General features: G+C 31.3%; 1 protein-coding gene across 1 annotated transcript; it reads right to left on the bottom strand.

The window, feature by feature from the left end:
• Nucleotides 1-26,749, bottom strand: LOC145312360 (uncharacterized). The gene is made up of 21 exons (XM_080151599.1): nucleotides 26,687-26,749; nucleotides 23,935-24,020; nucleotides 23,606-23,679; nucleotides 21,495-21,545; nucleotides 20,762-20,823; nucleotides 15,542-15,632; nucleotides 14,875-14,972; nucleotides 14,166-14,256; nucleotides 13,522-13,641; nucleotides 13,184-13,254; nucleotides 12,542-12,654; nucleotides 12,057-12,245; nucleotides 10,364-11,419; nucleotides 9,885-10,028; nucleotides 9,435-9,586; nucleotides 9,013-9,110; nucleotides 8,378-8,453; nucleotides 2,691-2,759; nucleotides 2,112-2,184; nucleotides 819-917; nucleotides 1-246 (listed from the first exon to the last, which is right to left on the bottom strand). Exons 3-21 carry the CDS (start codon nucleotides 23,620-23,622, stop codon nucleotides 190-192), a joined length of 2,727 nt encoding a protein of 908 aa, XP_080007725.1. The 5' UTR covers nucleotides 23,623-23,679; nucleotides 23,935-24,020; nucleotides 26,687-26,749; the 3' UTR covers nucleotides 1-189.
• Between the last annotated feature and the right edge of the window lie 638 nt (nucleotides 26,750-27,387).

Here is a 27,387-nt window from a genome sequence, read left to right as displayed (position 1 = left end):
TATGAAATATACAAAAGTTGAAAATTTGTGCTTTAAAAAACAAGAATATATTTTGATGTTTAAAGTAAGATAACTAAAAATATAGGAATTATTATTTCTGTGCAGTCCAAATATGATAAAAAGTGAAATATTTATTCTATTTAACATTAATGAAAACCAATAAATTCAATTATACTAACATATCTAATTTTATTTGATATTTTTCAATAGTTTTGCTGCTATAATACTGATTGTCAACACACCAACCTAAAATTATAATTTTATCAATAAATATTCTATTAAAAAGTTTACAAAAATTAATACTTAAGAAATGTTTGATACAAGTTTATGGTTATTTTAATTCGACCGGATAGAGCAGTGTTTTCGCCTATTATTTGTAGGTAATTAACTTTGGTTAGAAAGCAAGCGGACAAATAATTATTGAGCCGTAGTCAGGAGGGGTAAATATCCTAAACATTTAAAAGGGAGATAAATACCCCCAATAAAAATATTTCCTAAAAAAATAATTTTGGCACGCTTCGCGCGGAATTTTACTTCCACAATTCAGATCCCCCACCCCTCCCAAAAAAAGAAAAGCTTGGATGTTCTTGATCAAATAAAAAATAGTTCCACCGGATAAAACAGCTCTGAACCATGATAACAACCCCCCCCCCCCCAAAAAAAAAGAAAAGAATAGGAATTACCCCTCCTTAACAATTTTTTAATCACCCCCAAATAGAAAAAGCTTGGAAGTCCTTGATTATTTAGAAAATATCTCTGTGGATAAGAATTAATAAATTTTAGATTAGCATGGCAATTTTGGTACCCAATCATTTTACCTGTTTTCCCTTGGAATTCTTTATGGTAATACTATGATCTACTAAATCTCCTTTCAATTTGGATAAATCAAACTTTCCATATCCAATCTCATCAAAATCCTAAAAAATAATAATTTAGAAGAGCAACTATTCTTCTGGTTTATTATGTTAAAAATGAACAAACTGATTTTCTGACAATTATTTTAGAGTAGTCATAATTGTATCTAAATGTTAATAGAATCACCATACCAAGATTTTAATTAAAAGACTTATAAACGTTGTAGAAAAAATTAAATTAAAATTATTAATATATCCGTTACAAACAACCTGATGGAATAACCCTAGATATAGTTGAGTTGGCCTTTAAATTCACTTGCCCCTATATTTTTTTGAGCAGCTTATAGTGTCCCCCAAAAAAGTGGACAAATGTTTCGACGTTGAAACCATCCAGATTGGCATCATATTTTCATTTTTTGAGACACCATATGATGTTCAATATTTGCTTTACAACATTTGAATTTAGAAGTAGTAAATTTAGAAGACAAAGGCATTGTACCTTAAAATTCTCAACAAGCCTTAACAGACATGCAGGAGGCCTAATATGCTATTTGACAGCCAAGGAAAGGTAAAGCTAATCAGGTTTTTTAACATTTAGTTAAATAAGTTTTACTTAATATACATAAGGAAACCTAATCTTATTTATCGTTTAAGATAAGTAAAATTATTTTGTTTAAGAATAAAAAATAATTATAATTTTTAGAACTCATTAAATTACAAATGCAGATTTGATTTTTAAATTTACTGATTGTAAGTTGGAAAAAAATCAACCTCGGACAGACACACAAACTAGTTACAGAGCAGAAACATTTGTAAAGTTTATCAAAGACTGAGCAGTTAAAAAACGCGAATAAAAAGAACGCCAAATTTACATAATTTAAATTGACTAAAATTGCTGAACATTTATGACTGTCCCTGGATGTCAACGAGCGCAAAAACACAAAGGCAATGTAAAAGTGGACTTTCAAAATGACAACATTTTTTGTCAAGAATTGAAGTAAATTAAGCATGTTATCTTTTATTTATTTTTGACAATGCTACTTCACAAGTTTATATGGTTGTTTGCCTATCTGTTATCATACAAGTTTGAATTATATTTTTTTAAGAAAACATTTATTTGTAGCACTTGAAAAAGAAAACTACTGCTTTCTATAAATAACAGTTGCTGCAGCCCTAGACTCCAGGGAAATCTATTTTTTATTTTCTTTTCTCAGACAAGTGTCTGCAATATGATACATGTTTTTCAAAATTCTTTACCTCATTTTCTTCATCCTCCTCCGGCTCCGCTACTATGCAGAACTTTATAAACTTGTCCTTGTCAGTTTTGCCACTAAAAAGTTAATTTTAATGTAGGATTCATTGAAATTAAAAAGAAAAACTATAAATATTGTCTACAGATATTATTCTTCACTTTATAGGACATATTCAATCCGAAGTTATAACCAATTTGAAACTGTGCTTAATTTTGACCTTTATGACATCTTTATTATTGCCCACGTACACTAAAATAACTTAATTATCTTAGATACATGATACGCAGTTTGACTTTTGTAAGACTTTAATAATGGGATGAACAATAAAACTAAACAAAATTGGTTTCTTTTTTAATTACTAATTCTGAAATAAGTAACAGATAAAGAAAAAAAGAAATTTTCACTAGCAAATCTACTCTATGATGTATTTTTTCAGTCTGTCCGTACAACCGTAATGATTTGATTTGAGCACGGAAGCATGAAGCATTATATGATTAGAAAAAAATAATATTACTGTAATATCACTGTATTACAGGTTACTGTTCTTTACTATCTAAATTATAGCTAGCTTGTCGCTGCTTACCTACGAATATCTGAAAGATGTTTTCTTCTCTTATCCTCTTTGCCAGGCTCAAATGATATCTCTTTTCTATTTTTACAAGATTGAATATCATAATATATTTTAAACATAAAGACATTATTATATGGTGTTTAGATTATGTGTCGTGAACTTTTAATCACATTAAAATTTATCCTTATATAAAAGTAACAGGATGTTTGTGTGTCTTTGTGTCTGTCTTTCTGAATATACCGAAGAATATCGTTAACCGCCAAACTGATATTCTTCTCATTTACAGTGAAACTTCCCATATGTCCGGAGAGTTTGTAACTTTTTGGGGTAAGAGTACCATTACCCTCCTAAGAGAAATCGCCTCTAAAAAGAACACTCTCTAAAAATTTTTGAATTTATTTTGGATAATTATTAAAATGCCTTTAGGATCGTAGCCGCTAATTTTAAATAACAAATATTGTGCTAATATGTGAGAATGTATTATATGATAGATTTTTTCATAAACACGTTTAAAGTTTTAACGAAAAATAATCATTATAAAAGTCGCCAAATCCTTATAATAAAGTAACAGGATGTGTGTTTGTGTATGTGTTTGTATGTTTGTACCGAAGGATCTCGCTAACCGCTGAACCGATCGGGTTCTCCTTAACAGGGTAGCTTCTCATAGGTCCCGGGAAGGTTTATAACTATTTCCTTGGGGGTGAGACACCCCCAACCCCCCAAAAAAATGAAAAATCCCTTCCCCCCAAAATTTTTTTTGTTGAATTTTTTTAACTAAAATTATAAATGAGGGGGGGGGGGTACCCCCCCCCCAAAAAAAAATAAAAAAAAAAAAATTTCGCCCCCCCCCAATTTTTTTTACTTTTTCTTTTCAAATTTAAAATAAGAAATTTAGTTATTAAATTCGACTCTCTCCTAGAGGCCTCTAGGGGCGTAGCCGCTAGTATTTATATATTTTAAAGTTAATATCTTAAAAATGAACGCTTTAATAAGCTAATCTTGTTAGCGCGGCACTGACAAAAAGTTAATGCATATATGGGGAACAGCAGAACTTGAATACTTTTCGAGGTCCATATTTTTTTTTTAATTTGTAAGAGAACTGAGAAGGACCATAGCACATTAATCACAAAACAGCTTCTCTAATATAATACACTAGCGGCTACGCCCCTAGAGGCCTCTAGGGGCACTTGAGGAGGAGAGAGTCGAATTTAATAACCCAATTTCTTTTTTTAGATTTTAAAAGAAAAATTAAAAAAAATTTTTTTGTGGGGGCGAAAAAAATTTTTTTTTTTTGGGGGGGGGTCCCGGGTGCCCCCCCCACTCATTTTTAATTTTAGTTAAAAAAATTTTTTTTAATTAAAATAAATTTTTTTTTTGGGGGGAATTTTCATTTTTTGGGGGTGTCCCACCCCCCAAGAAAATAGTTATAAACCTTCCCGGGACCTATGAGAAGCTACCCTGTTAAGGAGAACCTGATCGGTTCAGCGGTTAGCGAGATCCTTCGGTACAGACACACAGACACACAGATACACAGACACACAGACATCCTGTTACTTTAGTATAAGTATATAAATGAATTTAGTCGTAAAAAAGTTTTTCTTTGAACGCCCTTTCTACAATACTTAATTTTTTTAAAACCTAAATTTTAGTTGCACTTCCCTTCTACCTGAAAATTATTTGCTGACATCAAATTTTGTCTTTTAAAATTTACCGTGTAAACTACAGGGTGTCTTTTTAACGTATGATAAATCCATTTTTGAAATATTACCATAGATTTTTAGATCTCAGTATATGCTAGTACATATTGGTTGTACTTTCCAAGTAGTATTAGATTGTTTTTTTGCTATTTTCTTGACCAGTCCGCACTTCTCGATCTAGAAGCTAGGGGCGAGATAACTAGTATATTTATAAAACCCTACCCTCATAAAAATTTACAGGGGAATTATTAATATCAACCAAACACCTTTCATTATTATTTAGTTATTCTGAGGACCCTGTAGAGTATAAAGTATCAATGAACTTGAGATTGAAAAGTCAGACTCAGGAATAGAGACAATTGTATTATGCCATAGAAATTCTAAATTTTTTTCTTAGTTATGAATATTGTGTTAAATTGGCCGAAGCGACAATTATACTTTGCCTTATAAATATTCAAAAATCACACAATCAACAACTATGATAAAATTTATAAAGACAATTTTTAAATGTCTAAGATTGTAAATAATCCAAAGTGGCGTACTAACATAGTGACCTACTGACATGCAGATCCTAATAAAAAGCTTCGCTTCAAAAGATACGGACAGATGCCTATAAGTAATCAAATTTTAATAGTCCACTAAAAATGTTTGCATTTATTCCTTTATCCCTGGACAGACCTAGGCTAAGGAGGGTAGAAACTAAATCCTGTAATTTTATAATTTCTTATTTTCACATATTTCAGCTCATAGTCAAAGAATGTTTAATATACTTCAAGTAGCGAATCTACTCTAATTAAGTCAAAATAAATGTTTAGAAAATTAAACTGGAGTGTTTCAAATCTTTGTTTGAAACATTGTGCGAAGTGCCAAAATTTTTTTTGTGGGTTTTAAATGATTTATTTATGTGGTAAATTTGTTATGCCGTGGTAAAATTTAATCTATATTTTCAAATTTTGGGGATGCTTTCACAAACTCTTTCTTTTACTAAAGATTTTAATGATCTAAGTATCTTCGCCTATATTGAAAGTTATCATACTTATTATGCCTAAAAGAAACGTAATAGACGGAGATAGAAATTAGGCCAGTGACCTAATTTTAGGAGGAGAGCTTTATATAGTTATTCTATTCATAATTAAACATGAAAGATAAGTAGCGGAGCAATACTTAAGTACTTAACAAATTGTTAATTTGACAACTTCAATTAGTGACAAAGAGATAATTCAAGTGGTATCTTTAAATTTTAGTTTTAAACAGAAAAAGTAAAACAAGATTTTTTTGGTGAAAGGATTTTTTTAGAGGCAAATTCTTTTAGGAGAGTGACGGTAGTCTCCTTTAGACCTATAATAAGCTTCACTGTAAAGGAAAACCATATCAGTTCAGCAATTAGCAAGATCTTTTGGTACAGACAGACAAACATCCTGTTACTTTTTTATAAGAATTATGTGATGAAGATACTCAATAACCGACATACAAAAAAAACAGATCAGAAAATGAGTTTAAAGTAGAAAAAAGAGTAAGGAGTTTTATCATTAAGAAGTTCTAAATGTCATAAACATGCAAAACTTTATCCTTGATTTTATTATTCTCATAATCTCTTTATGTTTTGTTCAGAAATCTACTTACATTTTAATGGCCACATAGCATTTTAATAATGCTCTAAATGTTTCAAATCCTAGTTATACTTTTTGGTATTTTAAAATTTGAAGATATGACAAAAATTTAGATTTTTACAGAAAAATATTTCAAAAGACTACATAATCAGTACCACAACACACAGCATTTTGATTAAAATTTAGTTAGACTTACGCAACTTTATGAAAAGATCCTGATTAAAGTGTAGTTGCGGCACTATTTACACTCCCCCGAAATGTTAAAAAGGGCAGAATTTACCAATAAAAAAATTGTGGGAAGGGTAATTTTCCTGTCATTATCTTATCCCTTGCTCCCTGCCTGACTTGCAGGGATCTAAAGGGATAAGACAATTGCCGATAAATTGATGTGCATCCCAAATGATGATACACAAATTTTCTTTTTCTATTGAATATGATAAGTGGTTGAAACGTCTGCACACTCAACTCAACCAATCAAAATTCAATAATAATAAGTCCCCAAAGTTTTAAAGTCAGCAAATAAGAATTCGTTGTTATAAAACTTTGGGGACTAGTGTAATATAAATTCTAATTTCCCCTTCATCCCTGTTAACTGTTAATAATCCTTTCTACAAAACGTGTGTAAAGTCTAAAAGACATTTATCACTAAGCACAAGCATAATGAAAACAAGAACAGTTATGTCCCTATATGGAAAATATTTCTATTTAACTAAAATCAGATATTTGGTGCTATTTCTTTTTTTATTAAATCTAAAATATTTAGTTGCTCTGCAAAGGGACCTAACTTTCCTTGTTTTCAAATGTTCTGTGGAGATATATAGACTTCAAGTTACAGGGAAACAAGACCGAAAACGGCCATAACACGCAAAGATGCAATAAAAAGAAACAAAATACAAACAGTAAATCATTTTCTCGTAATCATTCGAATCCGGTGGAAAGCAACCGGTTCTCATCCATACGAAAAAAACTATGTCTAGCATCGTATTATATCCAGCTTTCTACGAATATAACAATGTACAATCATAAGATTAAAACAAATTTTTAAGCCCGTGCCTTCGGCACCTCGGGGCTAAAAAACTGGTTTTAATCTTATAATTGTACATTCTATATCCGCGGAAAACCGTTTATAATACGATGAAAGAAATAACTATTCTGGTCGATTCTTTTATCCCTGAATATTTAATCATTGGACAAATAAAAAAAATGAAAGGGGTAATCTAATAATGTGTAAAACTTTGCATACAGACAGACAAGCAGACCGACAATGTATGGAATTACAAGCTTCATAGAACTTGCTTATTACATATTATTACATACTAGCGGCTTCGCCCCTAGCCTCTAGGGGCTTTGCCCCAAGAGGTTTGATCAAATTAATTTTTCGTATTTTAGATTTAAAAGAAAAATTTCAACAACAAAAAAATTTTGGTGGGGGGATTTTTTTTAAGGGGGGGGGGGGTTAGTCGACCCTACTATTTTGATTTTAGTTTTAAAAAGAAAAAAAATTGGGGGGGTATTTTTCATTTTTTGGGGAGGTTGGGAGTGTTCCACCCCTCAAGAAAATAGTTATAAACATTCCCGGGACCTATGAGAAGCTACCCTGTAAAGGAGAGCCCGATCGGTTCAGCAGTTAGCGAGATCCTTCGCGACAAACAAACAGACAAACAGACGAACAAACAGACAGACAGACAGACAGACATCGTTCTACTTTGTATTATAGATTACATCACAAATGAACGTAAGTTACAGAGAAGCTGCTCTATTGAATAGTTGAGGTTTAAGAGAGGAAATTGAAATGAGAGATGAGGGGCAAAGACGAGATTGACCTAGAAAATAAGTTAACCGCAAAATGCTCTTGACAAGTACAAGTCTTGAAAATTGATTGAAATATGACTAAAAAGGAAAAAGTTGTAAAATTTTACAAAATATTTGTATACTTTTCCTTTCTCTGTGTTATAGTAAATTCAAATAAAGCAAACCAAAGATAAAAAAAAGCCTAAATGATGATTTAACAGCTCATATCAATAACGGTATTAATTCGGAAAAAAAATCACTAAGCCTATACGTGATTTTTGGCTGTCGTTGGGGGGCAACACATAATAGAATTGACGACCCTTTTAACTGCCCCCCCCCCTCCCCCAAGATAAAGTCCAAATTGTGTCAAAAATCATCCATGTTACGTAATAAAAATGTGGGAATTATCCATCTCTTTTTTTAGGGGGTTTTCTCTTCCACTTCTCCTCTCATCTACCTCATTTTATAACGTCATATTGATCATTTTTGACACAATTTTAACACAATTTGTGCTATGTCTTATTTCTGATGATTTAGCACTTTTAAATTGAAACCCTAAACTATTAAGTTTCACGAATATTAAGATATTCTTTCATTCCTAAAGTTAAAAGCGAGTTTTTGACCAGGTTTTCCTTTTGGTAAAGACACAGGACTCTCTAAATCCTCTCGCGGTACATCTACATTTTAAATTAAATTAACGGGTTAATAAAACATGGATTATTTTGTCCATAAGGAGTGCAGCAATGAAGAATTAACAACTGTTTTGGTGAAAAAGAACAATTTTGTACCAAAAAAACAAAGAATATTAAAATTAGTTTAATACATACCTAATAAGTTTTCTAATATTTTATATTATTGATGATAATTTACAACATTTGACATTCTTTTTAAAGAGCAAACAATCTTTCAACAAAAAGGGAAAATGAAATCTTAAGAATAAGCGGTGTACATCTTGCAATGGCAAATTTTGTTGTAAAAATTTGGATACACCCAAATGAAAATTTACTGAAAGTCATAAAGGGTTTAAGCCAACGAATAAGACAATAAAAAAGGGGCTGGTGTTAATTACAGTCCAATATCACCTGGAAAAAATTCATAAAATTTATTGATAGTACTTTTTAAAAATTGGGATGATTCATATTTCCCTATTAACTTAAATTATAAAAAGAAAAAAAATGTGTGACCATTAATTACTCAATACCAATTATAAAGAGGAAAGCCATAGTTTAAATTTACCTAAAAAGTTGTACTCGACATAAATATGTTGAATATCCTCATTATTGAAATACTCAGCTCCCTTCTCTCCAACAAAACTGTTTACAGTAATGGATAACCTATTAATCACAGTATTTTCAGTAACAGTAAAACTTTTATTAAATCCCACTCTTACGACAATCTACCCCTAGATTGCAGGTAATTATCCTAGCAATTCCCCTTGTTCATGGAAATTTTAGATCCATGGCATTCTTCCTTGGTGTTACAAGTAATGACATGTGATGATATAGAAGAAGTAGAAATTTTTATCACAATGTGGTAAGGGGAAGAGACTAGAACTATTTACCTCTCTGACAACTAATGGAACCATGAACACTGGGACTTAGGTTTTAGATAATGTTTCAAAAAGCAAAAAAATCTACTGTCTCTAAAAAATACTGTGCCTATGCTCATCTTGGTCCCTGTTCTCTGGTCTGGCACTATCCTTGCCAGCACTATCCTTGCCAGCACTATCCTTACTGGCCTCTCTGTGGATAACAACTCCGTCAGAATCTTCAGATAGGTCGTCTGCCTCTTGTTGGCTTGATTTTTTCCCCTTAAAGTTAAAATAACAATGATAATTCATGTTAGTGGCGATGCTCTTTCAGGCTAAATAATTGATCATTAATTGAGAGATTAGATAAAGAAAGACAGAGAGAGAAAGATACAAAAGAATAAAGTGTGAGAATTTGATAGTTTTTTTTACGCCAAAGAGAAAGAAATGAAAGTTACTTGAAGTAAATAGCAAAGAAGCTTACAGATGTACTGAAAGTTAAGCCATTAGAACATTTTTTACGTAATTAGAAATGAGTATGTAAAGAATAAACATGTTAAATCAAGTAAGTAATAGCAACCTTATTAGCAGGTTTGACTCTGTGTGTAGCTGAATTTGAATCTGAGCCATGTGATTGCTCCCGTGTAGAATGGCTAGGATTTGTTTCTGTTGCAGCGGTTGTTTCATCATCTACATCAGAATTTTCAGACCCTTCTTCTTCATCCTGATAAAAATTGTATATTGTAAGATTTTGATAGCGTAGCTACTTTATGTTTAGGTTTTTTCTGTATGTCTGTTGGTCTGACAATCCAATGGTTTGGGTGTTATTCAAAGATGTTAAAGAATATAAGAAATTCAAAGCCCCCCCCCCTCCCCCAAAGCAGTCCCAGAAGATATTGCTTCATGTAATAAATAATCTGTATAAATTTGACTTTCTCTAATCTGAACATTTCTTCTTAAGATATTTAGTTTTGTAAAGTTAATTGATTATTGCTGAGCCTATCGTGAGTTATAATATTTTGTTCAATTTTTTTTGCAAATAATATCCTTGTTATTTACCTCTTCTGAATCTTGACTTGACTGTTGAGAGTCCTCAGTTTCATCTTCACTATTATCATCACTCTCTTCCTCCATCTCCTTCTCCTCTTCCTCTGACTCTGTTTCAACAATCTCCATTGTCACTGATCTTTGCAGCTCAGGCCTATTGGCCCGAACACCATCTTTACTTTCATTTTTAGAAGGAACTCTTTGAGGTTTAGCAACTGATTTGGGATCTTTTTCAACTGATGGGGGCTGTAATTTGGAAGTTCTTGGTGGCTTTGGTCTTGTTTTGGATACGCTTTGAAGTTGACTTGATGCTGCTTTGCTGACAGCTTGGAAGGAGTCTTTAGTTGATTCTGTTGATGAAGAAGATGCTTTTGACTCAAATAATTTTCTGTTAGATTCTACCTGGCCTGTTTTAGTTGCAGGTTTAAGATGTTCAGGTCCTTCTACAGTTGATTGTTTCTTTTTTAGCTCTTCTTTTGGCTTTGACTGCTTTTTACTGACTGAGTCTTTTCTTCCTCTTGTTTCAGATTTATTACTCTCTTTGGATGAAGATTTTGTTATAGGTTCAAGTTTTGGCAATTCGGAAAGACCTTTAACCTTAATAGGACTCTTAATTCTTTGCATTGTTTCTGTCTTGGAAGTGCTTGCTATTGGTGACTTTGGGCTAGTTTTTTGTTCCTCTTTTTCTATGGGTTCATTATCTTTTTCAGGAGTTGTTGTATGTTCTTCTTGGTTAGTTGATGATTCAGTACTAGGCTCCATAGCACTTTCCTTAACTTTATGCCTAACATCATCAATTTCACTAGACGTTTCACCTTTAATGGCAGTTTTCTTAACTTGCATAGCCTCTCTTTTTCTTTGTAAAAATGTTTTCTTCTTTTTAATCTCAACTTTATCAGATAGCATTAAATGCTCTTCTCCGTGCAGAAAATCTACATCCTGGTGGATGGATAGAGTTCTCTGGAGTCTGGATTCTTCACATCTCTGATCCTCCAGGAAGTTTGTGATTGGATTTGTGTTGTTGGCATGCAACCGGAACCAGTAATCTATTGTTCCTAGAATCTGGTCCTGAAATATATCTTAAATTAGGAAGAAAATAATTACTGGCAACCATTGCACTAACTTATTTAATTTGCTTACTTTGTGTAACTTCTAAGATGAAATAGCATTTTCCCTCGAGTGCCTTGTTGAGCACGGAAACCCCACCTTATGAATGTATACTGAAAATAAAGGTGGTGGGCTAGTTCTTTGTTTGTTTGTATTTCAATTTAGGTCAGTTTAGGTTACTTTATATTGGTTACTTTGTAGCCCTACAGGGTTATGGCCCTGCAGTGGTTAGGTGTAGAGAAAATCTTTCCCCCCTTTTTTTCATTTAACATAAATTTTGGTTCTGTGCTCGACAGGCACTATGAGGGAAAAAACCAATGAAATTGTTTTTTTTAATCATGCTTGATATCTTTCTTTCTTTCAAGAAAGGTATATAATAGACTGTGATGAAAAGTACAAACAAAAGGTCATAGTAATAAATAAAGCCGAACAGGAAGGCAAACAGGAGGTTTAAAAGTTACAAAATCTGACGAGTTAAGATTAAGCAAACAGAAAAATAGCCTTTAAATTTACATATTTTCCTTAATATCTTAAACGAAGTTCAAAACAAAATTAGTTTATCATACTTTTTATCTACTTCAAATTGGAAACAACTTACCTTTGCAGAACCTTTCAATCCTCTCAAGCTAAGGGTTTTATGAAGCTTACTGTTTGGATACTCAAGAATCTCAGAAAAGCTGATCCTAGTTTGTGCCAGAGTTTCACAGTCATCATTGATAAGAATATGTAGTTGGAGTAGAACCTCTCTGTTTTGAATATATTCTAGAAGGTTGCTGTCCAATCGCACCTAGATAAAAAAATGTTTTAAAAATATATTTTATCAAATTTTTGAAAACTTTAAGAAAGTGATTAAGAACGTCTTTAAATATTTTCCAATTCAAAGTTCTGATTTTGGTTGCTTAAAACTTTTAAAGGCCATGTAAGAAAGTTAGGTTGTTAAAAACCTAAATGTTAAATCACAAAAAATTATGTTTTTTATAAACTATATAAATTCTTAAATTAAGTATATAGGTATATACTTTTATAGATTGTAGATTATACAAATCAATTTGATTCCAACTGTCATTAGTTGTTTCACATTACCTTATAATAAGAACTGGACTCAGGAGCTACGACAGGACCAGTTAGCACAGGAGTGTACGACTGTTCACTTTCATAAAATATCCAGCTAGCAAAAATATTTGGCTGGGACACACCTACAATTTAAAATAATAAGTATAAAATTACTGTTCACTTTCAAAAAATATCCAGCTAGCAAAAATATTTGGCTGGGACACACCTTTCAATTAAAATAGTAAGTATACAAAGGACTGTTCACTTTCATAAAATATCCATCTAGCAAAAATATTCGGCTGGAACACACCTTCAAATTAAAATAGTAAGTATAAAAGGACTGTTCTCTGTAATAATAAATCCAGCTAGTTAAAATATTTGTTTGGGACACACCTTTAAATTAAAGACTGTTCACTTCAATAAAATATCCAGCTAGTTAAAATATTTGGTTTGGACACCTTCAAATTTAAATAGTAAGTATTTAAAGGACTGTTAACTTTAATGAAATATCTAGCTGGCAAAAATATTTGGCTGGGACACACCTACAAATTAAAATAATAAGTATACAAAGGACTGTTCACTTTCATAAAATATCCAGTTAGCAAACCATTTGTAGACAATTTTTTTAGTATGCTAAATTAAAATTTGGGTATACTGCCAAAAATGTAATACCTGTTGAAAGAAGTATCTCTTGTGACAAGGCTATCCTTTGGATGTGAAATTGAAACAATGATTCATCAGATCTACAGCATTTTTAATATTATTTAAATTTTCAGTTGGTTCTAAGTTACTTTACACTCAAATTATAATTCAATCCTAGTTCGACCCAAACAATTTATTTTTTTACAACTTTTATTAATCAAAGATTCAATATTTATAAACAAGAATTTGGTATCTGATTAAATTATCATACTTTTAAGACTTAAAAGAAAACAAAATAAGATAAAAATAGACTGGGAGTAAACACGTTTTCTTGTTTCAGATAAAATATCATTTCTACTCTACATAGCTTTTTATTATGGTCTATACAGAAATATAAAATGAAATGAAAATATAATGATAAAATCCTAGTAGAAAGAGTGTGATCTGGTGTCTCATAACTTTCTTTGCTCAAATTTGATATCATTCCTCTAAATAAACAAAAAAATATTAGTTGGTAATTTGAAAAATGCTTTAGATAAACAATCAATTATAGAACCTAATATTTTAAGTAAAAGTAGGAACAAAATTGTTTTTTTCCTATCTTTGATATTTTACAAATTCTTCACTAAATTAGTATACTTTATATACTTTGTAAAGAAGTTGTCATCAGGGATCGAAAGGGATAAGACAATGATCGATAAATTTATGTACATCCTCAATGATAATACACAAAATTACCTTTTATGTGGATTACAATAAATTGTTCAAACAATTGGAAACTTAACTTAATGAACCAATCAATCAAAATTCAATAAAAGTCCCCAAAGCCAATAAATGCAAAAACGCTATTATAAAACTTTGTGAACTATTGTAATGTCCTCTTCCTTCCTGAGTTTTCATTCAATTAATTTTTTTATTCATTCATTCATGTTGTTCCCCTTTTCTCAAAAAATCAAAAATTTAGCTGATTTTGAATTGTTGTTTAAAACATTTTTTTTGTTAAAAACTTTACCTTGGACTTCTTGAGATTGGACCAATATTTTTAACTTCAGTTTCAAGCTTTTGTATCTTGGCGGCACGCAACTCCAACAACTTCTGGTATTCTACAAAAATTTAGTTGATCAAATTTTAATACTTTGTTCCTTTAAAAAAGAAGAGGACGCTATATAAAAACAAGGGTGACAAAGTGAAGCACTGAAATTAAAAATTAAAAAAATTAAAAATCATAACTGAATAAGCAGAATATAAGTGTCTAAACAAAATTGTAAGTAATTTTGTTGCAAAACTGCTTAAATACAGAATACAGATTAAGGACATACTTTCATTTTATGACTTTATCATATAGATGCTTCGCATATAACATTATACCCTGTTGTCAAAGGAATTAGTATGTATTCCAAATATCAGATGAATAGGATAATTATATAACATAATAAAATGTAGTCAAAAATGTTAAAAATCAACATATGTTTAAATTGACGTACGGACAATGATTATAGATTTGCTACGCTTTCTAAATCGTATCTTACTACTAAAGGAATCACCATGTAAAGTTTAAAATCAATAGAACAAATCTAATATTCCTAGATTAACGATAAGTGCTATAAGTTACGGACGGACCGACCCTAATTATAGAAAAGATTTTCTTTTGAAAAGAGAAACCAAAAATTTAAAGAAAAATAAAAGAATACTGATCATTCTGAATATTTATAAAAGTATACCTGAAATTTGATTAACATATTCATTTCTAACTTGTCCTATCCTCTTGTGAAGAATTTCTATTTCTTTCTTCTGTTCATCATTTATATTACTCTGAATTCTAACAAATATAATAATATTATTTCTCGTATTCATTTGAATCCGGTGGATAGGAACCGGTTCTCATCCATACGAAAAAACTATGTCTAGCATCGTATTATATCCAGCTTTCTACGAATATAAAAATGTACAATCATAAGATTAAAACCATTTTTTTTGCCCGTGCCTTCGGCATCTCGGGGCTAAAAAAACTGGTTTTAATCTTGAAATTGTACATTCTATATCCGCGGAAAGCTGTTTATAATACGATGCGAGAAATAACTATTCTTACTATATAAAGTGGTAGGGCTGTTTGTTTGTCTGTTAAGATTTCACTATCCACTAAGCTTAGGTATTTTTTCCATTTTATAAAAGCTTATTTCATATTCATGTCTTGTTGTAGTTTAAAGGTATTTTTTAGTCCATTCTTCCCTTCTTCCATACTGAGCTCTTAGATGCTCGGGGCGCTGCCGCTAGTAGTAAATTAAAGAAGAAAAAGGTGTATTTTTTTTCACTTATTTCAATTTAGTTTCCTTTTTTTGGTTTATGTTTTCGCACGGTTTATAGAAAAAATATCAAAAAATGACTTACCTTAATAAATTTCTAGTTTTATCTAATTCATTGATAGTTTCAACTAATTGTATTTGCATTTCTGATAACTCTTTCTCAGAAGCTCCGTTTCCTGTAATAAGTTTTTCATGTTTAATGTTTAAATAAGAACTTTATCTTTACACTGTTTTTTTTTATCGTATAATGAAATTTTTAAAAATAAAAATTATCTGCGCTGATGAAATTCAAAGCTTTTCATTAATGAATTATTTTTCAATAGATTTAAAGTAATAGTCCCTAGTAGCCTCTTAATGGGCGTTTCTTCGTATTTTCACAGTAGCTTTTCTCCTATTTCTAGCCCCTGCGGGGGGCTCTAACCCTGCGAGGCAATCGCCTAACTCAATATAACCTAACCTAACCTAAAATAACCTATCAAAAGCCATTTTGAAAATACGACGAATAGCCCCTTAAAAGGCGTTGCTACGAAAGGGACTATATCCTATTTTTATACCTTAATACCCTTCTGGTTAAAAACTCTAGAAAGTACTTATGAATCAAATTTGAAGAATAGTTTTGTAAAAACAGAACATCTTTAAATAAAAAAGAGGAAAATTGCAAAAAAAGATGAAAAGGTGTTTGTAAGATGAATGAATGTAAAGAAATGTGAGACAAACATACAAATATACTTATTTGTCAAGTCTTAATGTTTGGATAGGATACCCAAGTATGTCAGAGGCATTCAAATTCAGGGACTCACAAGTAAAAACTGATTGAATTATATTATAAACATTTATATAATAAGTAAATAATTTTTAAGGTAAAAAAATGATTTTGTTGTAATTTTTATAATTTCATTTGTTGATTCATTATGTTAAATAAAACTTTTGCAGACTTTTTGAAAGGGACAGTTCATGTTGATATTTCTTATTTATCAAAAGTTTGTATCTTTTATAAAGTTAAGCTTAAAAAAGAATAACAAGTTTGAATTAATTTTACTAATTAGTTTAAGAATGTACAATGATAAGTAATTCCAGCCTAATTCAGTAAAAAAATATGTTATATCTTTTTTTTTCTCTATATAATTTGTCATTTTAACCATACATATAATGATTATCACATTAATTTTATTATTTTTCTGGTTTACTTATGATGATATCTTAGAAAAAAACCTTTAAAATCTAAGGTGTTTCAAAATTCAACACTGTCCCTTAAAATGCAGCATGGATATATACTGTTATATCTATATCCCCATGGTTACTCACAACACCACTGCCACTACAGATTTTACTATATTCTTCAGTAAATAACTACTAGCACAACTACAAAGGGGAATATTGAAAAACATGTCGTAAATTAAAAATATTTTTATAATAGATATACTTGATGGAAAATTAAAACTATAAAAATGGCGCTTGATGTGATTTCTAGGGATATTTTTCAGGTTTTAGATGTGTTCTATTTATTCCTTTTATCTAAGCTTCTTGAGGTCCTATGGTTTGTCTGTCGGGGCTAACAAAACTGGTTTTAATCTTATGATTTTAATATTCTCGGAAAATAGTCAATAATGGGATGCCATAAATAACTCACCTATGCAGTTTCTCTAGGGTCCCAACCCTTATTCAACCGACCAGGGCACATAACACAAAAATACATTTGACATTGCTGGTCCAATTTGAGTTTTTATGTAATAAGACTTTAAACATTCTATTGTTATTAATTGTGCTAAGTATGAAACCAATTATGATTAGAACACATGTAAATGTTTGAAGGCGAAACTGACCCAATATTCAAGTACTATGAACTACAACACAACAATACTGGGCAGAGAAAGAACTAAATATTATAAAAGACCCGCTGTCAAGGAATTGGATTCAAATATTGTTTAAAAATTCTTAATTCATAATAGGTATACAGGGTAAAAACAATAGATTTAAAATTACACTTTCCTCCAATTTTATGTCTTAAAAGTCAGCCTTTGTTAATTGTAAATATTGACAGAATTTGGTGTAGATTGCCCCATCAGTAATTATCATATTAAACATAAGGGTTTTCTACTCCAATGTAAATGAAAGAAAGATTAATCTTCATACCTTAATTTAAAAGTGTCAAAAAAATTTATATTTTTCTTTCATTAAAAGCCTAGTAGTAAGTCCTAATTTTTTGTAGTTCCAAAATCAATCAATCAAGTTTCTATTTTATTTTGTTGGAATGTACTAAATATTTGAATCCTGATATAAAAACTCAGGGTAACCTGCCCTCCCTGCCAGTAATAAGATATGCTGGAGATGTATCCAGTGCTCCTGACATTCATATTGCTGAATACCTGGACAGGACAGTTAGATACATGCATTGAGTATTGTTTGTTAGGAGAGCTATATAATTATTCTTTATAGTGATTCACAAAACTATACATGCTACAAAAACAAGATTTTTATTTAATAGTATGATAAATAAAAGAACACAAGTACTAAGAAACGGCCATTTTGACTTAAATACATACGTACGACAAAGCTTTTGATACAAACAGATACACACACAAACCCTTGTCATATTAAGGAAAAAATAGTCGTTAATTAATTGTAGAGGAAACTTAATCATTATGTAGATCCATGAAAATATTTTTTTGAAGGAAAATAACTGATTTGTATGTACATGAAAAAGCTTTACCAACACAAAGAAATCCACTTATGTATTTAACTGCAGGAGGGAAAGTTTCTCGAGAGCTGGAGATAGAAGATGGACACCTGGAGGTCATCATGAGATGGAGGGATTATCAATAGGCAGGACGAGGGTCAAATTAAAACTTTGTTATTTTTTTTTCAATGATGACATGACAGAGAGGACTTTAAACTAAAAAGTTTTATAACAATGTTATCTTATTCTATGGATAAAATTTTGGGGACTTTTAGTTAATTTTATTGGTTGTTTCTAAACATTTCAACCAATGACCCCTTAAGTTTCCTTCATTTAAAGAATTGTTCTTTTTTTGCATATAATTCCTCTAAAAAAATCTAGTTTTTCTAGTCTATTTTTTATATGCGTTATAATAAAATATTTTTTCTTTTAGAAATATACATCATTTCTTTTTTGCAGCTAACAACTAAATAAATAGCAGTTTTTTGTATCTGACCCTCAACTTAAAAAAAATGCAGGAACCCAAACAGATTATCGAGAATCAGAATGTCAAACAGTGCCACTAATATCTCCAGACGGCTTTCACCATCCCTTTGACCGGGACCATCTTGACCGAGACCGAGGAACAGCCGCCCTATATCAACAAGTGTCCAATGCCCGGGCAGAACAGTCACTCTCACGACTATGGGTGATGAAACAGAAAACTAAAGAGAAAAAGCTGGAACAGCTGAAGCAAATCCACAAGAAAGAAACATATTTGTTAAATCAACAAAACTTGAAGCGTAGATACCAATTATATCCTGGTTTAAACAAGCTGGAACCAAATGAGTATCTAAAATTTGAATATTCCTCCACCCCTGGTAAACCAATGTTACATGTTGAGGAGCACCGACTCTATAATGACCCAATACCAAGATTCGAACCCATGAACTCATTGTTAGTTGACCCACTGTCAAACCGTGAGCAAAAGCCAAAAAGTCGAGGCAAGGAAAGATTACCCGGCGCTGGTGAAAAACGTCCCGTCGGCAGCAGAAAAGAAAAATCAAAAGCTGCCATCCTATCTGAATTTAAAATAGCGGTCAGATCTGCTACACCGACAGTAGAAGACTTGGTAAGCGCCGAAACTAAGGGCGCCGCACTTCTAATACAAACCACCATCAAGGGTAGATCAGACCAGATCAAAATGCAGCGGGGCCGAAAAATGAATGAGGAAACTCTGAAGCGGATGCTTCAAAATGGCCCGCCGCCGCGAGCAAAAACTACAACTAAAGATGATAATGACAATGTTGACGGTGAAGTTGATGACAGTTGTGGAAAGTTTGATATTTCTGAGGAGAGAGAAGCATTGAGAAAAAGTAGAGATGATGATTTATATCAGTTTTTTAAATAAATAGTTTTAAATATTACATGTTTAATTTGATTTTTTTTAATGATAATTTCATAGTTGTTGTATATAAAATTATGTAAATTCGTCATTTAACATTATTTAACTATTTTTTTCTTTCTTTCTTTCTATTTACTGCATCTTTATATGCTGTTCTTTGCACTAATGGAGAAATATTTCTTGTTTTTATTACAGCTACGAACTAAGAGGCCTCCAGGAGCATTTGCGTCAAGGGGGTGAAGGAAAGTCGTTCTCCACTTTAAATTTTAATTTTAAAATGACAAAGTAAAAGTTGTATTTAAGGCGATTTCTCTTGGGAGGTTTGTTGTTACCCATCCACAAAAGAACACAGTAATAGTGTCTGACTGATTATGACGTAACAAAAAAAATTAGCCAATGAGAGGCCACTATAAATTTTACCATTGGTCAATAACGGCCTCTCATTGGCTAATTTTTTTTGTTACGTAATAATCAGTCAGACACTATTACTGTGTTACCACAAAATGGTTATATAGACCTATAAGGAGAACCATATTGGTTTAGCAGTTATCGAGATCTTAATCTAAAAAACATACACAGACAAACATCCTGTTAATTTTATATAAGAATAAAAACTAATAGGACATAAAATATACTTAGATAAAATACAATATAACAAGGATGACAACATCCATAAAAGCGAAGCACTGAAACGGTAGGACAAACGGACATTAACACTTGTAGATTGTAAGAACTTAATTAGCAATATTGTAAGTATATTTGTTGCAAAACTGCATAAATAGATGATACTGTATAAGGACATACTTACATTTTGGGACTTGTTTATAGAGATGCTTTGCTTTGTAATAGGAAGCAGTTTTTAAAAAATCAGAAGAATCAGATAATTTTAACATACAAAAATTTGTTGTCAAAAAAGTAAAAAAATCGACATGTTTCAAATGGACGTACGGACATTCTGGTATTGATAATAGAGTTTCTACGCTTTCTTAATTGTACCTAACTACTACAGGAATTATCATACAAAGTTTGGAATCGATAGGACAATTCTAACCTGTTGAAATTAATGAAAAGAGCTAAATCTCTGTGACGGACGTACGGACGGACTGACGGACGTATGGACGGACGGACCGACCCTAATTATAGAAAATCTTCGCTTTTAAAAATCACGCAACCTTAAAACTATAAAAGACAAAGCATATGTTTAGGTTAACATTTGAATTTACTCAGGTTAAAAGTAAACTTACTTGAAGATTCCAGTTTATCCAAGAAGGAGCTTGGTTCAGAGCCACCCAACTCTCGTTTTTGCCTGAAAAAAAAACTATCTAGAACATCTATGATTCTAATTAAAATGATGTCTATCCGCGTAGATAAGAGATGTACAAAATGGGATGGAGGGGGGGGGGGGGGGTGAGTATGTTGGAGTTTTACCCCCTCTTAAGTCCTTAGTCCGATCTCGCAAAACGTATGATTGAATGGGTTGCACCTTTTAGAGAATATTCCTATATTTTTTTCAAAGCAAGGGTTTTCGTTAATTTAGACATTGTCCTATCGATTTCAAACTTTCCATGATGATTCCTATAATAGTAAGGTACGATTTAGAAACCGTACCAACTCTATGTTTGTTTCCAGAATGTCCGTATGTCCATTAAAATTATGCTGATTTTTAACCTTTTTGACAACAATTTTGGATGTGATATAATTGTCCTATTTTCTGATTTCTGAATACTTTTCCTATTACAACAAGGTACAATGAATCATCTCTTTAAACAAGTCCGAAAAAAGTAAGTATGTCCTTAAATAGTATCCTCTATTTAAGCATTTTAAAACAAATTAACTCACAATTTTGTTTAGATTTTATACATTATATTCTGCTTATACAGTTCTGACACTCTACAAGTGATAATTTTCGTTTATTATAACGTTTCAAAGCTTCGCTTTTATGGATGTTGACATCCCTGTTTATAGATAAATAAATACCTTAAATATTGTATAGCCTCCTCAATTTCAGAATTGTCAATCGTCATTTCCCTGAAATATTTGAAATCCAGTCAAAATATATTTACACCATCTCTGTTAAACATTTATGCTGTTATCAAATTATTAAAAAGGCTACAGTAATAATTTCATTATCAGTTGGCGTTCAACTAGTTTTCAATATTAAAGTGGTCATGTTGTCGACTGAGCAAGGTTTTAGGTGGCACTCTTAGAGTGGCTGAGGCTCAGTGAGGCTAGGGTGTCTTAGGCTATGTCAGTCTTAGAGTGACTGAGGCCTAGTGAGGCTGTATAAGGCATAGGGTTGCTTTTGCTGATGGTGGATAAACTGAACTTTTTGCCTGTGGTTGGCTTAGACTTATTGGGTGGGTTTCCAAAACGCGAAGCGTAAGGTAAGGCTTCTTTAAGCCACTTGGTTGAGGTGGAGGCTAAGGCTGCCAAGCTCTGATGGAAACACATTTTTTCGAGTTTCAACAGGGTTTATCAGACCATAATTTTAAAATTAGTCTTTGATTTGAACAATATTTTCACTAGTAAAATGTAGGTTTTTTAGCCAAAAAGAGGAATACTCTGGAAATTCGACCTGTTATCATTTATTTATACCTAAATAGAGAGCCCCATGTCTTTATTTAAATCATAAGTGCATAGCCTAATTTTTTTCATATTTTTATATTTTATACCTAATAAAACCCTCTATTTTCCAAAAATCTAACATCATTTCAACAAGTTTTATTCATTTATTTTATATGAAGTTCTTTTAAATCCACAATAATATTTTTTTTTTGTATAGAAATACATTTAATTAACTAAGATGGCATTCAAAATTTAAAATAATAAATTTCAAAGTATATAAAGATCTCAAAAAAATATTATACCATTCAGATTCTCATACTGGAATAGGTCACTAGGACGAACGAACATTAACACAATAATCATAATATATGTAAATATATTTAAATGTCAAAACAAAATTGGAGTAAATTTGTTGAAAAACTGAGCAAGGACATTCTGATAACGATTATACAGTTGCTACGTTTTCTAAATAAATACTTAACTATTAAAGGAACCACCATGCAAAGTTTGAAATCAATAAGACAATTCAAACATGCCTAAATTAACAGGGAAAAAACTATATGGATGGGCGAACGGACCAACACTATTTTTAGAACAGTTTTGCTTTTAATAGATACATCACTTTGAATTTATAATTCATAATTACAAATATGTTTTATAAATATGTTTTACAAGTATTACAAAGACTTGTTAGTTCCTTCATTTGCACCAGATTTTCAAGAACAAATAATGTTTCATTTTTCTCTAAAACTTGGCAATTCTTGCCTTTTCTTTCACAAGCAACACAAATTGTTTTAGAGCATTTAAATGATCTATTACAAAATATAGCATGTTTGTTATTTATAAAATAATCACACTGAAATGAATTTTATTACTAAAAAGCTTCCCAGATTTTTCATTTTTTAACTTGCGGATTTTTTTTAATGATTTTTTAGGTTAAAAACACATTTTTACAGCTTTTTTTCAAGAAAAAATATGCTCAAGTTCAAATGCAATTTATTCTTTAGGCTATGCACTTATGATTTAAATAAAGACGTGGGGCTCTCTATATAGGTATAAATAAATGAGATCAGTTCGAATTTCCAGAGTATTCATCTTTTTGGCTAAAAAACCTACATTTTACTAGTGTTTTTCTAGACAGCTGAGTAGACAGTAAACTTGTTTGCAAAAAAAACAAGAACAAATGAATAAAAAGTTGTAATGTTGCAAAAAAAATAGTTTTAATTATACATATTGTGTCAGTTTGTACCTTTTAGATATCATACATTCAGGAAAACAATAAAAGGAAAAACAAAAAACAACGGTTAAAAAGTAAAATCGATGCCAATATTCCAAAGTAGCGGAGCAAAAAAGTATATGATATATGACACAGAAACCTGTATATATGATTAAGTATATGATTCCATAACCAAAAAATAGACGCCAATAGAATTATATTTCTCATAGAATGGACTGACAGACAGACGGACAGACAAAGTGAATTATACTTAAGTACCAAAAATACAATATTAAAAATACATCACCTGGAAATGTGAGACATTTTTTCATCCTGATTTTCTAATTCTTCTTTCAGCTTCAAGAACTTGCTTTGTAAATCCTAAAATATAAAAAGTTTTATAGTATAAACAAGTACATCCAAGTTCATTATCACCGAGAACAGAAAAAGATTTCATTGGCCTTCTTCTATCCAGTCATATAATCAGCCAACTCAGTTGTAACCAACAACTAAATTAATTCCAAAAAATATTTTGTAATTTGAGCTGATTTTTTTTTTATTTGCCCGTCCCCCTCTCAACGCCTCGTAACAATGACGACCTTTCATAATCCCAAACGGCACAGGTATAAACCTTACCTGGAAATCTGACTCCAGCTGTGCGTAGGCATCCCTCTGCTCAGCCAGAGAATCAGCCAACCTTTTCTTGTCATTAAGATCACTCTGATAACACAAATTTTTTACCAATAATGAAAAAGTTTTATGGCAGCAAGGGAATAAAAGTTGCTGGTTGATAAGAAAATGGCGGCTGCGTTTGAATTTTAAAAAGTCAGCCGCCATTTATATATAGCTGCTGCTGCAGATTTTGTCTTAATATCAAAGACGTATAGCACTTAATCATCATTATGTGTGTGTTTTTCTTTCTGTATCGAAATCGATAACCGCTGAATGGATATGGTTCTCCTTTACAATGTAGCTTATCATAGGTCCTGGTATAATTTGTTTTTGTTTTGGGGGAAGATACCACCACCCTGCCAAGAGAAATCACCCATAGAAAAAGAAATACCAGTAGCCACTAGTATAAATAAAAAAAGTATCTATACAACATATTTAAAAAATAGAAAAATGCGTAAGTTAAATATGCTTCACAAAACAAATAAAAGAAAGTAAAATTGTAAATAAAGAAAGACATTTGATATCCACACAACAAAAGCGTTAAAAAGGAATTTTTTTTAAACCGTAAAATAATTTTTACTTTTATCCTAATCCCTACGTGTGACTGTAACTTTCTGTTTAAGGAAGGAAATTAATGTACATGGGTAAAATTGTTATATGATAATAGTTATTTATAGCATCGCATTATAGACAGCTTTCAGCGGATATTTAAATGAAAAATTACAAGATTAAAACCGAGGATCCAGCGGACATTAATCGGTTTTTAAAGCCATACTGGAAAAAAATTACAAATATTTTAACGCAATTTCCAAGAGTATCTTCATTTTAGCTTGTTAATTAGACATCTAATATAAAACAAATATAGGCCATGGTTAATTGGTCACACCATAGTATGCCTGGAGGGATTTTTCATCTGAAGAAAACTGTCTTTATTCTTTACAAAAGTTAAAAATTTGTAAGAATTATGGATATATTGGTTTATCATTTACTGTCCTATGTCTCACATACTATTTTGACTCCTACGATATTTTTAAAAGCGAAGTTGTTTGTTTGTAAAGGTTAGCTTTTTTCTTTAATTTAAAGATATTAGAATTGTCCTAACGATATCTAACTTTGATGGCGATTCAGTTATAAGTGAAACATCTTTAAAATCAAGTCCTAAAAATGTAAGTATGTCCTTAAACAGTATCCTCTATTTAAGCAGTTTTACTGCAAAATTACTTATAATTTTGTTTCAACTTATATAATTATATACTATACTATACAATATACATTATACTATTCAGTTATGTCACTCTACTCTAAGTGTTAATGTTCGTTTGTCGTACCATTTTATAGCTTTGCTTTTATGGATGTTGTCATCCTTGTTTTTTTTTATCACTGACTGAATAGTTTTCCTTGCGATGTCCTATCCCTACCTGTGAAGTACAAGTATGTATGATGAGTAAAGTATAAATTACTAGCAAAATAAAAATGACATTGCAAATAATATATACCTACACACTTTTACTTTCTTACATAGTATTTGATCCTACTGTTAGCTAATTTAACATTAAACAGTTAGCAGGAGAAATCAACTTTTCTAAAAGTAGAAATGTAATCTATGAAAACTATTTTGTCTTTTTAACCTTTCATCCATAATGATATCGTATTTGACGATATGATTTTTGTAATACCCTATTTTGTTTGAGCCTCTCTTGTTAATGATATTGTCTATGCGAACTCACTTTTTAAAAGCGAAGCTTTTCTATAATTAGGGTCGGTCCGTCCGTCCGTCCGTACGTCCGTCCGTCCGTCCGTCCGTCCGTCACGGATAGCTTTTTTCGTTAATTTAGACATGTTAGAATTGTCCTATCGATTTCAAATTTTGCATGATAATTCCTTTAGTAGTTAGGTACGATTTAGAAAGCGTAGCAACTCTATAATCATTACCAAAATGTCCGTACGTCCATTTTAAACATGTTGATTTTTTTACTTTTTTAAATAGCTTTTTTCGTTAATTTAGGCATGTTAGAATTGTCCTATCGATTTCAAATTTTGCATGGTGATTCCTGTACTAGTTAAGTACGAGTTAGAAAGCGTAGCAACTCTATAATCATTACCAGAATGTCCGTACGTCCAATTTAAACATGTTGTTTTTTTTTACATTTTTAACAACAAATTTGTATGTGACCTAATTATCCGATTGGTCTGATTTTTGGTATACTGATTCCTGGGACAACAAAGTACAATATTATAAGCGTTGCAACTCTATAATCAAGTCCTAAAAATGTAAATATGTCCATAATCATTATCCTGTATCAAGCAGTTTTTCAACAAATTTACTTACAATTTTGCTTTGACTCTTATACATTCGCATTCTGATTATTCAGTTCTGACATTATACAAGTGTTAATGTCCGTTTGTCCTATCGTTTCAGAGCTTCGCTTTTATGGATGTTGTCATCCTTGTTTTTAGATAGGTAGGGGGGAGGGGGAGGTACCTAACTTGTTTTACCCCCCCCCCCATCCACTCTCTGGAGGAATTTTTCCCTTATTTAATTTATCTTACTTCTCAATTCTCCCCCCCCCCCCTTTCTAAAAGTCAGGGGGTTAAAAAAATAAATATTTCAACCCACAACAATTTTTACCTTTCCTGTTTTTTTTGGGGGGGAGGGGTACCACCCTGAAATTAATGAGAAGGAGTAAAGTTTCCTAATAAATATTGGTGAATTCCTTGAGTGTAGTTTCTAGCTGCGATATCTGCACTTTCAAAGCATTCTCCTTCGCTTGATATTCTCGTTCCTGTCAGAATCAATTCTTTTATCTTTCATTTTACGTGCGGCTAGCAAGCCCTGATTTTGGAAACTTATATTGTTTTTTCAATATATAGATATTTATCATATTTTATATCTCAATGAATCGTTTTTTCGGTGAACTGAAATTAGTTTCCGAATGTGAACACATTTTCCTAGGTGTTTCCCAATCCTATCTCAATATTTGCTACTAGCTAAAAAACCTTCAAACTTCCAAAAAAAAATCTAAATTTGAAAAATTAAAACTTTGAATGTATAATGTATAAATCGTTAATACATTCAAATTTTGATTTTTTTTGAAGTTTGAAGGTTTTTTAGCTAGTAGCAAATTGTCTTAACCTCTTTTCGAGGAAGCTTTGTGTTTATCAAGTTCGAAATTAATTCCTTATCATTATCCTAAACTAAGCGCAAATGTCGTCTTTTTTGACTTTCCTTTCATAAAGTGACGCGGTATGGATTGTTTATATATTTTGATGCGCACGTTCGTTACTTTTGAATGAGATATGAGTGTGTGAAGATTTCGGAGAACAAAATTGGGCCTATCATTGGTCTCATAGTGCGTGAACGACCCTAGTATACCAGGGATTTGAAACCATAAGAACTTCAGGTAGAATTTGTTAATT

The sequence above is a fragment of the Acartia tonsa genome, chromosome 2, assembly GCF_053477335.1.
Source record: "Acartia tonsa isolate MP-2025a chromosome 2, ASM5347733v1, whole genome shotgun sequence".
Classification (NCBI taxonomy): Eukaryota; Metazoa; Arthropoda; class Copepoda; order Calanoida; family Acartiidae; genus Acartia; species Acartia tonsa.
This window is presented reverse-complemented; position numbering and strand designations above follow the sequence as displayed.